This window comes from Setaria viridis, chromosome 8, assembly GCF_005286985.2.
Source record: "Setaria viridis chromosome 8, Setaria_viridis_v4.0, whole genome shotgun sequence".
Classification (NCBI taxonomy): Eukaryota; Viridiplantae; Streptophyta; class Magnoliopsida; order Poales; family Poaceae; genus Setaria; species Setaria viridis.
Genome location: NC_048270.2, coordinates 23,419,505 through 23,432,860, shown reverse-complemented (window position 1 = coordinate 23,432,860; position 13,356 = coordinate 23,419,505). Strand labels below are relative to the sequence as shown.

Sequence of the window (13,356 nt, the reverse complement as noted above, 5' to 3'; positions counted from 1 at the left end):
AATCGAATGCATTACAAGCTTCGTTGCACATCCGTCAAACTCCTATTTGACTCCACATTGCTCGGGGGCTTGAGGGATAAGGGTACCCATGGGTCCCTACCAACTAGGATACTTGTCGATCCTGACAGGTAGACCATATCATGTAGAGTATGCAGCACCAAGGGAACTATCATGTTCAAAGCAACCATATGTTAAAAATCACCGTTTTAAGAAAAGGATCATTCTAATGTCCAAGAGAAGAAAAAGGTTGTCAAGCAAGTTTATCAAGTGAAAAGATATGGTCATAAAGATAGGAGTTCAGATCTGAATTCAATTAGTGAAAAGCCGATTGACATGCTAAGTACTTCGGCTATTTATATCAAAGATGAGGAGAAATCAGCCATTGATCCTCCAAGTGTTAAATTTGAACCAAAGAAGTTGAAGAAGCCAGAAAACAAGAAAAGGGCACTGCTGTCTAAAACTGAAGCAAAGCCAAGCCATCCACCCTATTTATGAAATTGGCAGAAGAAGAAGGGCATAGCATGGATTCCTAAAAGAAGCATTCAGACTGAAAGCAAGGATGATATTCAATTAAAGGATGCAACACAGTTGAAGGAGAAGAAGAAGTTTGAGAGACGATCTCCAAAACTGAGGTTTGCACCGAATCATGAAAATTATTGGTCATTACCTCATCCATTTGCTTTACAAATTCCATATGTGCTAATATCTTGGAATTCATCCTTGGATATGTTTGATTATCCCTCACACTCTTATTTTGATCCTTGGATTCCACGTGGGTCTTTATATCATGGAGCATTATCACCAAGTTGCTATGCATGTTGATTAGATTGCAATAGGTGTTGCTATTGATTTTCAGAACTTCAAATATTTAGTTCTTAGAGATGGTGTTAATTCCTAAATTTATATATCTCTATACACTTTTATTTCGGTTGTGCATATTCTTACGGAAGGATGATATTGAATTATCGTCCTTGGCAATGTATATGGCCAACGAATCTCTTTGATCATCGTCCTAAAGTAATAGCTTCCCGATGAGAGATCATTTATGACCTTATTGGTGCATTAAGTGCTCGGGGGCAAGATATTAGCAAAATGAGTAATTTACCACGATGAAGGTTGTATTTACTAAATCGGCTTGCAAAGTGTTTTTAAAACATTGGTGCTATCTTTATTTCACCAAATGGTGTTGTTTTGAGACCTTTAGCCGGTTGAAGTATTTAGTGTCAGTAATCAAGCCAAATATGACATTTCTCTATTTAGGCTAGTGATTTTGGAATTGATGGTTGGAAAGCATGCTGAAGTATCTAATGACTCGTTGCTAGAGGTGTGGCAAATATTTATGCTTAAATGAGTCATTAGATGTCTTTCTTAGTAGATGTCTAGAGGATCATCTCAATTCTATTATGTGTCATGTCTGTAGGCATCAAAAATCTAGGATCGTCGCTCTAGGATAATGAACATCAGGTCGCAAAGTCCAAAAGGGTATTTTCATGAGAGAGGACCGATGTTTAGCAATGTCATAGGGTACATCCTGGGCAACCAGTCTGACCGCCATCTGACGCTGGTCTTACCGGTGTGGCTAATTTACCTCATGGAGATTATATTTGATGGATCGGCTTTCAAAGGGTTTTTCCACACATTGGTGATATCTTTTCATCACATGATGTTGTTTTGATCTTTAGCCAGTTAAAAGATATAACATTAGGAATTAAGCCAAATCTGAATTTTTCAGTTCGAGCTAGAAAGTTTGCGATCCATGAGCGTAAATCGTGTAGAGGCATTTGATGATTCATTGCTGGTAGTGCGGCAGATATCCATGTGTAAATGGATCATTGTATGTTTATATTGGTAAATGCCTAGAGGTCATATTCAATAAGTACAATCTTGTACCTAGGCACGAGAATCAGAGGTTAACATTCTGACATAACAAGCATCGGGCTATAACATCTATGGGGATGCTTTGATATTTAAAGGCTGATGTTGGGTAATGTCAGAGGGCACATCCTGTGCAAACCGGTCTGACCGCTATTTGAGATCAATTTTGACCGGTATGGACACCACTTTGGCTAATGAAGTTTTAGCACTTGTTGAAGCCAAGTTGGTAGTAGGAGAAAGTTTATTATTGTCTATTTGCATAATACAAGATGCATTGAAAGACAAGGTGAAACTAAACAAGAGGGGTTCAAGAGTAATCTAGCCATCATTAATTTTGAGGTGATTGTGTCATATTCACCTTTTAGGTTGGCTACTCACCTTACTTTATTTATGGTCAAAATAACTTGTGGGTGCAATGCTGAATCATCTTATCTTTCTTCATTCTCAATTTGAGAAGTATTGCAAACACCAATTGATATTATAGCAATTTGGTCGCTTTATGTATCCACAATAGCTTGCGAGTGTGAGAATGACTTTAAATTATTATTTCAAGAATCTATAGCCGAGGCAATATGTACTCAGGCTTATCTCACTCACACAAGATGTATCAACATTAGAAATAAGCTGATTTCTTTATATTGGGCATAATCGAGTAATATGGCCGATAGACACTATCGTCCTTAAAAGTGAAACATTATTGATGTACTTGTGGTATACATTATTCCTGTGCAGTCTTAGTTCTGATAAATGTTTCTTGGTACGCAAGCTTTACCAAGAAATAGAGGGGCATGTGTTGATGACCAAAAATGGCACGGTCTGAGATATGTGAAGTTAAAACCAGAGTTGCTTAGTACTAACTCTTGATATTTTGCATGTTTGGCTTGAGTATGAATTGTGCAGGACAGAAGGGTCATTTTGGATGCTCTAGACATGATTTTGTTAAAAGGGACAAATAAGCACCTGGAACAACACCAAAATTAGCAGACATGGCTGATGTGACAAAACCAACCAGTTTGACCAGCCTACTGAAGCGGTCTGACCGATTATTGGTCCTGTAGCCGATCCGGCAATCCAGACCCGTCACCCAACCGGTCAGACTGGTCAGATAAAAGTGCTCAAAATGCAAATTATACTTCACCATTGTGTAGATCTTGTCAAGACGATCAAAATGCATATGTGGAACATCTAATTTGGAGTCCGGATGAGAGAGTTATGGCTTCGACAAGATTCAACCCTGGGCTGACCGGCCAGACCGATTGGGATAGGCGGTCTAACCGGTCTACCCAGCCTAATCCAAATTAGGAGTTGTAATTTGATACGGGATTTGTGTAACCTTCGACTCCTACTGCGGCAAGACCTTCTCACCCTATAAATATAAAGGGCCATGGCCGATTGAGAGCATCCCAATCAAATCAATCTACAACTTACTTTTATCTTCTCCATGCTGTTCATGTACTATTCTGTGCGACCATAGATGGCGTTCTAGACTTGCTAGTCGACCTAGGGCACGCCGACGATGTCCACGCCCTGACGGGGTTCCTCCCGCTCAAGAGCTTTGACGGCCTTTGCTAGTTTGCTCGTAACTCGTAAACTAGTCATTCTTCGTGACGTAAGTGCGTCGGTTATCCCTTTGCTGGTTTGCTCGTAAACCCAGTCGTCCTCCACCACATAAGTGTGGTAGTTACCCCTCGAACAACCGACTCAAGCCAAACCCGCCCTGGAAACTGGTCTGACCAGGTTGCTGGACCGGTCTGACTGGCCTGTGCAGCATCTCTGCTATTCGGTCCGTTCGCGACCCGTGTGATCTAGCGCACTCGTGTGTTGGCCAGAAAAAGCGCTGACAGATCCGTACGCTTGCGGTTCACGAATTGGCGCGCTAACTGCCATCAACAACCCGGGACTAATGTTAGCTATACCGGGTCAAAATATATCCGGTATTAATATGGTTGATGAATGCTTGTTTTCCTAATAATATGTAGGTCACTTCCCGGTATAAAAAATTTACCTCTGCTTCTGTTTCCTTTGTTTCATCATGGAAGTATAGTTTCTCGTCATCCCATATCATAACATCCTCAAAATGTCTGAAAATATCAAGTCTGGGTGATTTGGATTCACAGATGCAGCCTTCCTTATAGTAGCATCAGGATGTTTACATTTACATTGAAATTCCCACAATCAATTCTTGCAATTGCATGGTTTAGAGAAGAGAGGTTCTCCAAGCCGAGATCAAAATCCTTAGTCTCTTGAACTCCAAAGGAAAGCTGAAGTTTTTCTAGACTTGGCATAGCTCTCTGTGCAAATATCAGCTTCATTGAATTACTGACAAATGAAAAGTTAACTAGCGAATGGAACCCTGCATGATCGATGCCAATAACCAACCTTTCTGGCTCAATTTCGAGCACCAAAAGACAGAGATCAAGCAAACACATAAGGACCCAAGATTGTGGAAATCTTCTTGTGTTAGTGTTTTGAGCTTCATGTCCAAGGTGTTGAGCCATAAGAACGACGAATTGATCGACATTGACAATCTAGCTAAGAAGCCACCTAAAATGCATAGCTTATGGAGTTTTTTCAACTTATGCAAAGAATCAATGAAAGACTTCTCATAATTCATTTGGCTTGTACCGCTAATTGAAATGCGGAGAATCCTTAGTTCAGTTAAATATCCTAGCTCTGTTATTAAGTCTGGCGATTTGCTGACAGCAACATATGGTAGGACCTGCAAAGACTTCATGGTCGCAAACCCAGATGGTAGCATTAATGATTTGTCAATGTACAGTTGCACTAGTTGTCTTAGGTGAAGAACTATTGATGGGAGTTCACTTATGCTAGTTTTCCTTAAATCCAATGTCTGCAGAGCCAAGTTTCCAATTTGTTTTGGATGTTTCATAATATTGGTATCGTTTAGCACTACGCAGCTGAAATGAAACAAATTCACAAGACCATCAATTTGATAACTTTCTAAATCATGACAGCCTTCAAAATCCAGTACCCGCAAAATGCGGAACCTCGAGAGAGGAGGCAGCAAATTGGCAGCACCAGGGAAGACAATAAGTGACCTCAAATGAGACAACTTTGTTGAAGTCGGAATGGCATGCCCTTCTGCACTGCTTTGAAAGGATAACCGGTGCATTTTTTCTTGCAAATATATATGTGGATTTCTTGGAAGGTAATGTAGTGCAAAAATTTTCTTCATGTGACAAAGATGTGATGAGATCAAGTACCATGTCATGCACTCGGCACGTCAATACCTTGCCATTGGTGTCAATGTATTCTGGTTCTATCATGCTTCTGTTAATGAGCTCATTGAAATATGTTCCACCAAGTTCATACATAGTAACCACACAGCTTTTCCAAGGATAAAGCCCTCAGATATCCATCTACGTATCAGTTGATCTCACAATATTTTGTAATCCTCTGGAAATACACTTAAATACAATAAGCAAGCTTTTAGATGGGAAGGTAAACCATAATAACTAATAGATAATACATTCCCCATATTCTCCACACCAGGGCTTTTGTCCAGTCCGGTACCAATAGAATTGTGGATATTGTACCACTGATTGACATTTCTTGGTTTTCTTGCTAACAAGCTTGCTATAGTGTTGATGGCTAATGGTACTCCACCACACTTCTTTAAAGTTTTTCCAGATATTTCATTCAGTTCCGTGCGACAACCAACCAAATATTCTTTGAAAGAACTAGTTCTTTTAATAATATTCAGAAAGAGGCTTTAGTTTATACATGGTACCATCGATCTCTGAGCAGCACAATGCAACATCAAATACACGGGTTGTTGTAATTATTCTTCTGCTGCAGTTGTTGTCAACTAATGCACACTTGATATGTTTCCATGATGAAATGTCCCATATATCATCAAATATAATAATGTATCTGTGGTAAGTAAGATAAAAAAACCATCACAAAAAGTTTGGGTAGAACCAAATCTATGTGTTGGGTTATTTCAAGAAATCAATTATTCTTAATATGCTGAAATAATGAATAAAGCTAAACATTGTTTATTTTAGTAACCTTATTTACTTTACCCTATATAACAAAACTTAAATTGCACCTGCGTACCAGAAAATTTAACTGTACTTCAAATTAAACAATTTTATGATTTGTGTACCTCTTATCCTCAAGGAATTTTCTGATTTTTTCAATAATTTCCTCAACAGGCCATGTTTCTATGCTGCAATGGTGTTGTTCACTAACTTGACGGAGTATGCTGCTCATAATCTTTTTCAAATGAGGACTAAGAGACACTGAAATAAAAGCATGGCAGTCGAACTTTCCCCTAAGCTGCTGATACACAGCATTTGCGAGTGTTGTCTTACCCAAACCACCAACTCTTACAACAGAGATCACCTTTAAGGCCATACGTCGAAGTGGGCCCTGGTTCCATCAGCAGCTTTAACTCTTCCCGTGGGCCACTAATGCCAACAAGTTTCTTAGAGTCTTAAGATACCAACTAAACGGGCATCAATTGTTACAATGGCGAGAAGAGATATTGTCAATATTGTATCTTTCGCGCCTTGAAGCCACCTCACTGACAAGAGCCTTGATGCCTATGATGTCTGTGGCAATCCTACGGCGAGCGTGAGCAGTCGTCAACAATTTCAAACTCCTATCAATGAACCCCCTGAATCCATGTGGCTGTGCGAATGGATTGCTGTCAATGCGCACCATGAATTTGTCAATACTATCCTCAATGTCGTATGACAGTTCTCTCACATCCCTTGCCCAGATCCTAACCTGGTTTTCAGATACTGGAACATCTGACACCTTTTCAAGAGCAGCTTGCATACTCTCAAGCTCCGCTTTCAGGAACATGATCTCGCCTCTAAGGTGTCTCTGAAGCTTGTATTCATCTGTCAACAGCGTGGTCAGCTTGGCAAGTAGAGTGCTCATCGCCCCAGTGAAGATTTCCATAACTTCAACTAGTGACGGCTGATCCTTGTGCCAAACAACAACAATTTACTGCCACTTAATAGTTACTAGTTATTATGCATCCTGCAGAAAGATTGGAGAGGCATTACTCAACATTTTTCACGAAGAACTTGCATGGCACGCATTTCATTAGGAGAAACTAGAGTGTGATTTTACACGAAAACAGTGTAGCAGCTACGGCCCTGACAAGAACATATATACTGTGGAAAAAATGTCTTTGCGACTAAAAAGCTAATGCCCGGTCTCGAAATACAATGTAGAAGAATAGAGGAATAGGGAAACACCACACACCCTTGAGGGGTGACCTCTCATGTATAGCCAATGACTTGGAGTATAAGTACAATACATATACATGTTAGCATGGCTATACATACTATAATAGAAAGCCAAGAATGATCTGTTCCATTTTCTACAATAAGGGAAATGTAGTCCCAAACTGTTGAAACTACGTAGCTGGAGAGATGGCTTTTAATACTCGATCCATATCCCCTTTAGTACCAGATCAAATAACCAGTAATAAAGCGTTCGAGTACCAGTATCAAAACTGTTTTTTGCCGAAAATATAAAGCATAATATTTGTATGCGCAATTCGTGTGATTCAAACCCACGACCTTCAAGCTTGCACGAGCCTTTTTTAACATCTCATCTACACAACACATGTGATAGAGTTAGATATGCTTTCTTTTTGAAGTAGATCTTTTAGTATTGGGTGGTATTATGACCCGGTACTAAAGCCACGAGGATCTTTAGTACCGGGTCATAACAGTACTAATGTTAGCATTAGTACCGGATCGAAATGTTACGGTTACTAAGGCATGAAATGAAAGGTCGTTTTTCTAGTAGTGCTAAGTCCAGCTCATTACAATAATCTGATACCTTCTGATACCCAAAGAGCTCCAAAAAGCTCATTGTACCTTGAGGTTTCAGAATCTATATGTTATCTGAACCCCGCGTCATTTTTGAGAGGCTAATTGGGAGGCGACGCACGGCGCCTCCCAGCCCCCTCCACACAAACCTGTTACAGCCACCATCTCGATGATGGCTACAGCGGCGGCGCTCCACGTTTTTATGCTCTTTTCCCCTCTGCACCTACCCTTTCGCTTCTTCTCGCCTAGCTTGGTCGCCGGCAGCCAGATCGGGCAGCGGCTGCTCGTGGCAGCCATGGCTCTAGGCAGGGCTCCTCATCTGCTCAACCATCGCTTGGTGCTACTCCTCGGGTTGCTGGCATTGGGCCTCCATCGTGCGCGTCGTCTATTGCGGCTCGGCCATGGCAGCGTCTTGGGACCCTACGACAACAATGGCTGCACCTCGGGACCCTGCAGAAGTGGCAACTCCATGGCAGCGTCTTGGGACCCTACGACAACAATGGCTGCACCTCGGGACCCTGCAGAAGTGGCAACTCCTGGCCTCTACCTCGAGCGGTGGCAGTTTCCTGTATCAATGCCGTGCATGGTTGGGATGCCCATTTCTTGCATTGTGTTTTTTGCAGCGGAGATGCCCATATTGGACACCAGCGCCAATGGTCTCCAAGGGCGTGGAGGCTGTTGGTTCTTCTAGGGCCATGCCTTGTGGGTGGGTCGGTTAAGGTCGAGCCGAAAGCTTGGATGGAGAGTTCTGTGGATATTGCTTCCTCCCTGGTAGCATCTCCTTTGCACCTCTAACCTCTCCGTCCTACCCTAATGGATGATGCAGGTGAAAATATAACCAAGCATCGACCGCGCCATAGGCATGGTTATTTTCTCGAATGCGACATCAACCAAAATCTGCATCGTCATTTGGCTTACCTCATGGCGAGGTGTTTTCTTCTTTTCTATTTGCCACAAAATAATGAAAAGACAAAAGTGAGAGAGCTAGTGGCCTGGTGGTGCGTGTGACGGGAGGTCAGCGTTCTAGGCAGCTAGGTGCTGGCTGTTTGCGGTGGTGTTGAGGAGCTGCAGCTGGGAAACCATCACTGCTAGGAAAGCCCTATCAGTACCAGCCGGAAACTCCCCTTTAGTACTGGTTGTGCAACCAGTATTACTAGTTCGGTACTAAAGCTCCCTTTAGTACCGATTGGGGAGATCAACTGGTACTACATTGCCTGCCACGTCACGTATGCCTGCAGCTAATTTAGTACTGGTTGGTTTCCCCAACCGATACTAATTTATTTATTTTTCTGTTTTTTGTTTATTTTCTTTTTTTTCTTTATTCTATATTAGTATTTGTATTTGTTTCCTCTACGTATACTAGTTCTAATATGCAAATATATATAAAGTTGTATTTATCTATAATATTACATTTGAGATACTATTATATATATATAGAGAGAGACATATGAATAATATTACATTGCATTAAGTTTCCAAGTTCAACATTTCGGATCAACTATTCTGAACCTAAGTCGTGACGATGATGTAGATTTGATCCATTATTATGGAACTCCCCCGCTGGATTTACTACCTCGTTCAGAAAAGATCCACAGAGTTGTTCTTGAATTGCCCTGATTTTTTCCATGTCGAGGAGTGCTTCCTTTATATGCAGCATCTGTGTCATTGGCAAAGGTTATTATATCGTAGATCAATGGGTCTGCACAATTAGAACTAATTTATTGTTAAGAATTTTATATACGTACTCTTAATTCATGGTCGGTCACACTCGGCGGATCTACAAAGCCATGGGTGAACTCACATACGTAGTATCCGCATAAATTATTCCCTGCCTTCTATCTCAAACACTATATATATGGTAAAAGAAGTCATGAAATATTTGTTGTGTTCAAGGAAGTATCATGGGATGTGAAAATTCAACACATACCGGGAATTTAGGCTTCAAATCAAGTTCCTCGTTGAATTCACCTGCATGATGTCAACGGAATCGAGCCCATGCTTTGTTCAGAATGTCTATGAGGTTTTGTATTGATCTCTTGGTTTCCTCAAAAAGTTCATGACATAGACCGCGCTTTGATCAACTATGGACATATATGCATAGCCAAAGCTAGTTAGTCTTATGTTTAACTACTAGTTCTAAAAAAAGAGATGGGAAACACGCTCACTTGAAGTTGTACAGTAGAAGTATGTACTTCTTATAATATTTGTTGTCGAGGAACTTATATATGTTCTTTGAGGTTCGATTTGGTCTATCTCTTAGAGTTGACTCATTTACAACATCGGGGTCCATGAAGCCTACGTCATATTTTCCTTTCCTCTGACAAGTTTGAATCTCCATCCTGTATGATACAAAATCGAATAGGAGTTAAGACATCGCATAGTGACTAGAGCGGGGATTTTAAAGTTAGATTACATTAAAGACTTACAGAACGTAAGAACTGATGAGTGACTTGTCAAGTGCACAAGCGCATCTTGATTGTAAAGGTAATAGAGTTCCTCTAGCGGCGCATTTATAATGTCTTCCCCATGAAAATAATATTGATATCCAATCGGAACTTTGAGCACAAATAAACTATTGGCTGAAGCCTCCATATACCATTTGTGCAATTTGTACATCTTCGTTGGAATACGGTCCACCAACTGCGGCCACAAAAGTAGTTTTCCAAACTCATATTTCCATTTAGCAGCCCCAGGGTGCTTTGGGATGTGATCCTCCCCTCGAAGTTAAGTTGGGGTGAGATTTGTATCTTTGGCGAATTGAAGCAGGTTCTGATCAAACTCCGAAAGCACTTTGAGTGGGGCAATCATTTGGTTGGATTGGGTTACTGCGGAATAGTTGACCCACTTTTCTTCTTCTTCTGAAAAGCCTTTATTATTTGTTGGTTATAGTCAAATAGCGGTGGTTTCTCTACCTTTTTCTCCATGCTTCTGATGAAAGCCCAAAGTTTAGCCTTATCAATTGGTGGATCTTTCTTCATGGGAGGCTTTTTTGCGAAGTGAGCTTTAACCTCAGCATCCACTACTACGCAGAGTTCCGCATCAGTCATATCACAAGGTTTCTTGGGCTCTGGTTGCTTCTCCTTCGGCTTATTCTGCTTCTTCATAGCTGTAGTAGGTGGAATTGAAGGCGTCATAGCTCCTTGTAGCCTTGCTTATAATAGGGGAAGGTGGACTCATGATAGGATACCTGTCAGCTGGTGGACTCATGCTAGGATCCCTATCTAGTAGTGGAGAGGGTGCTCTGCAGATGGCGTAGGTGATCTTGCCCTTGATCCTTGAGGAGATGATCCCAAGGTTGGGGGATTAAGCTGCATAATCCTTATGTAGTGCTTGGGCCATAGAATCCAACCATGTATGGCTTCTCCTATATTCTTTTTCCCCGTCACCTCCAGGGATCTCCAGTTCAAGGTCATCCCAACCGTTGACCACTTAGTCCACCTCAACTTTGGCGTAACTACGAGCTGGAATCTCCACGCCATGAAGTGTTTGGCCTTGTGTCGGTTATTCAGCCACACCATAAGCCACCACGATGAGCTTGTTTTTCACAGGAGTAACAAGCTCACAAGGGGCTCTCCTAGTGATGTCATCCACGAGGTGGCATTGGTTGTCCTCAAATATTTTAGACGATCCTCCAACTGGGGCTTGCTAGAAGCGATGCTGCTTCGACGTTGAGAGGGGCTTACGTCGACATTAGCCCTCGATGCTGCAGTTGTTTGTTCACTTGCTTGTTTGCTAAAGAGCTAGAGCCACACATTGGTCGATTGCTTCCTCCATTCTTGCTTCTGTCAACACTACGTGTTCTTTCACCTCTCGCAGCTGTTGTGCGTGTTCAGCCTTACTTCTTTAGCGAGTTCTGTATGAATCAATGTGCTCAAGAAGTGCAAACTTCCATGAATTTACTCCTTTGCCTCGACAACGTTTAGGGTGTTCTGGATTACCTAATGCCATAGTCAGCTCATCGTTCTCTCGATTGTAGCCGTTGCCTTTATTAAGTCAACAAGCCTTGTAGCTGCTTCTCTTAATTCTTGGCCGAACACAAATGATCCATCTTCAGGATTGAGCATGCCGCCATGAGCATAATACCAATTCTTTGCTCGCTCCGGCCATTCGAGAGTCTGCGGTACTATTCCCCTAGCAATTATGTCATCTTCCATCCTCTGTCATTTCATGATCCCCTTCTTGTAACCTATTGGCCCAAGACGATGAAAGTATTTCTTCTTGTGAGTATTGTCGGATTGGTTTGAGTTGCCTTAGCGCTCTTTTGCGACTGCTTGAACTGCATAAATCAATTCCAGTGATCTCTTAACTTCGAGTGCTTGGTGAAATCAGGTGTAAGCCCCTTCTTTATGTAGTCTTTGTTCAGGTTCTTCTTGTACATCTGGAAAGCAATTGCACCCTTCTTCAAGCTCCAATCTTTCACTTTTGCTTCATCTTCATATTTGAATGTGAAGTTTTCTTTTATCAGATCCCATATCATTTCCTTCTCACGATCAGGGACCACGCTATCATTGATTGCAGGGCTTTTCCAATTCTGAAAGCTTATTGGGATGTTATCTCTAACAAGAAACCCAATTTTATTCACCAATTTAGTCTTAGCATTGGAAGGAGCAATTTTATTCATCAATTTCTGTGATGATGATACAGCCCTCTAACTTCTTCTTCTTGCCTCGTTTCCGTTTAGGCCTGCTGCTCAATCCAGATGGCTTAAAAATGAAAGAACCATTAATTCCCAATAATCTTGATAAGTAGAGAATTCAAATCATGTTTACATACAATAATTTCTATACCTCGCCTTGTTTCCCATCATTCGTAATTGGTTGCTCCTCGGTAATCATGTCTGTTTGGTTGTGATCAACCTCTTCATTTGGTTGAACGTTCATGGCACCTTATGCAATCAACTTCATTAGGTATTCCTCATCCAATCGGGCCTGCTCATCCTTTGATCGTGCCATTGTAACTCGTATAATATAAAAGAAATTATTCTAAGAAATAGTAGGATTTAATCTAAGAATGACTAGAACTTATACAATTTTTCAAACAATAAATGACTACACTTATACAATTTGTTACAATATAAATGACTAATATAAGATAAATGAATTGTTTACAGTGAATTGCAAGAAAATGACCAAAAAAAATGAAACACTTATACAATAATTGACTACAAAAATATTTACAGTGAATTGCACATTTCTATAATTAATTGAATTATTTGATGAACTTTGTACCAGTAAATGACACCATCATAAAATTACTTGGTAATTTCTAAAAGTATCAAAGTAATTTTCACTTATTTTTATACATTTATAAGAATTAACAGGATTTTCTATAATTTGTAGCTACTTCAAGAATTTTTGAAAGAATTAACTGGATTTTCTGCAATTTTTCCAACAATTTCTAGCTAATTTCTAATACTGTAGAAATAAAAAAGAAAAAAAATGATGTCAGCAGCTCCCCGCGGGCTTGTGTCAGCGGCCAAGACATGAGCGCGCGGCTCGCCGCGTGCAATCGCGTGGAGGGGGCCGGTGGCGGTGTCGGGCCGGGGGAGGAGGCGGCGCACAGAGTGGCCGACGGAGGCATCGAACCGGGGGAGGAGCTGGTGTGGAGGAGTGGAGGACGGCACGCCAGCGTCACGGTGAAGGGCTGGGGCTGCGCGACGGTCAAC

The 13,356-nt window shown here is 41.2% G+C and overlaps 1 protein-coding gene across 1 annotated transcript; it reads right to left on the bottom strand.

Moving 5' to 3' along the window:
* Positions 1-6,357: 6,357 nt before the first annotated feature.
* Positions 6,358-6,786, bottom strand: LOC117834393 (disease resistance protein Pik-2-like). Its single transcript, XM_072290266.1, has one exon. The coding sequence runs from the start codon at positions 6,784-6,786 to the stop codon at positions 6,358-6,360; it is 429 nt and encodes a 142-aa protein (XP_072146367.1).
* Positions 6,787-13,356: the final 6,570 nt, after the last annotated feature.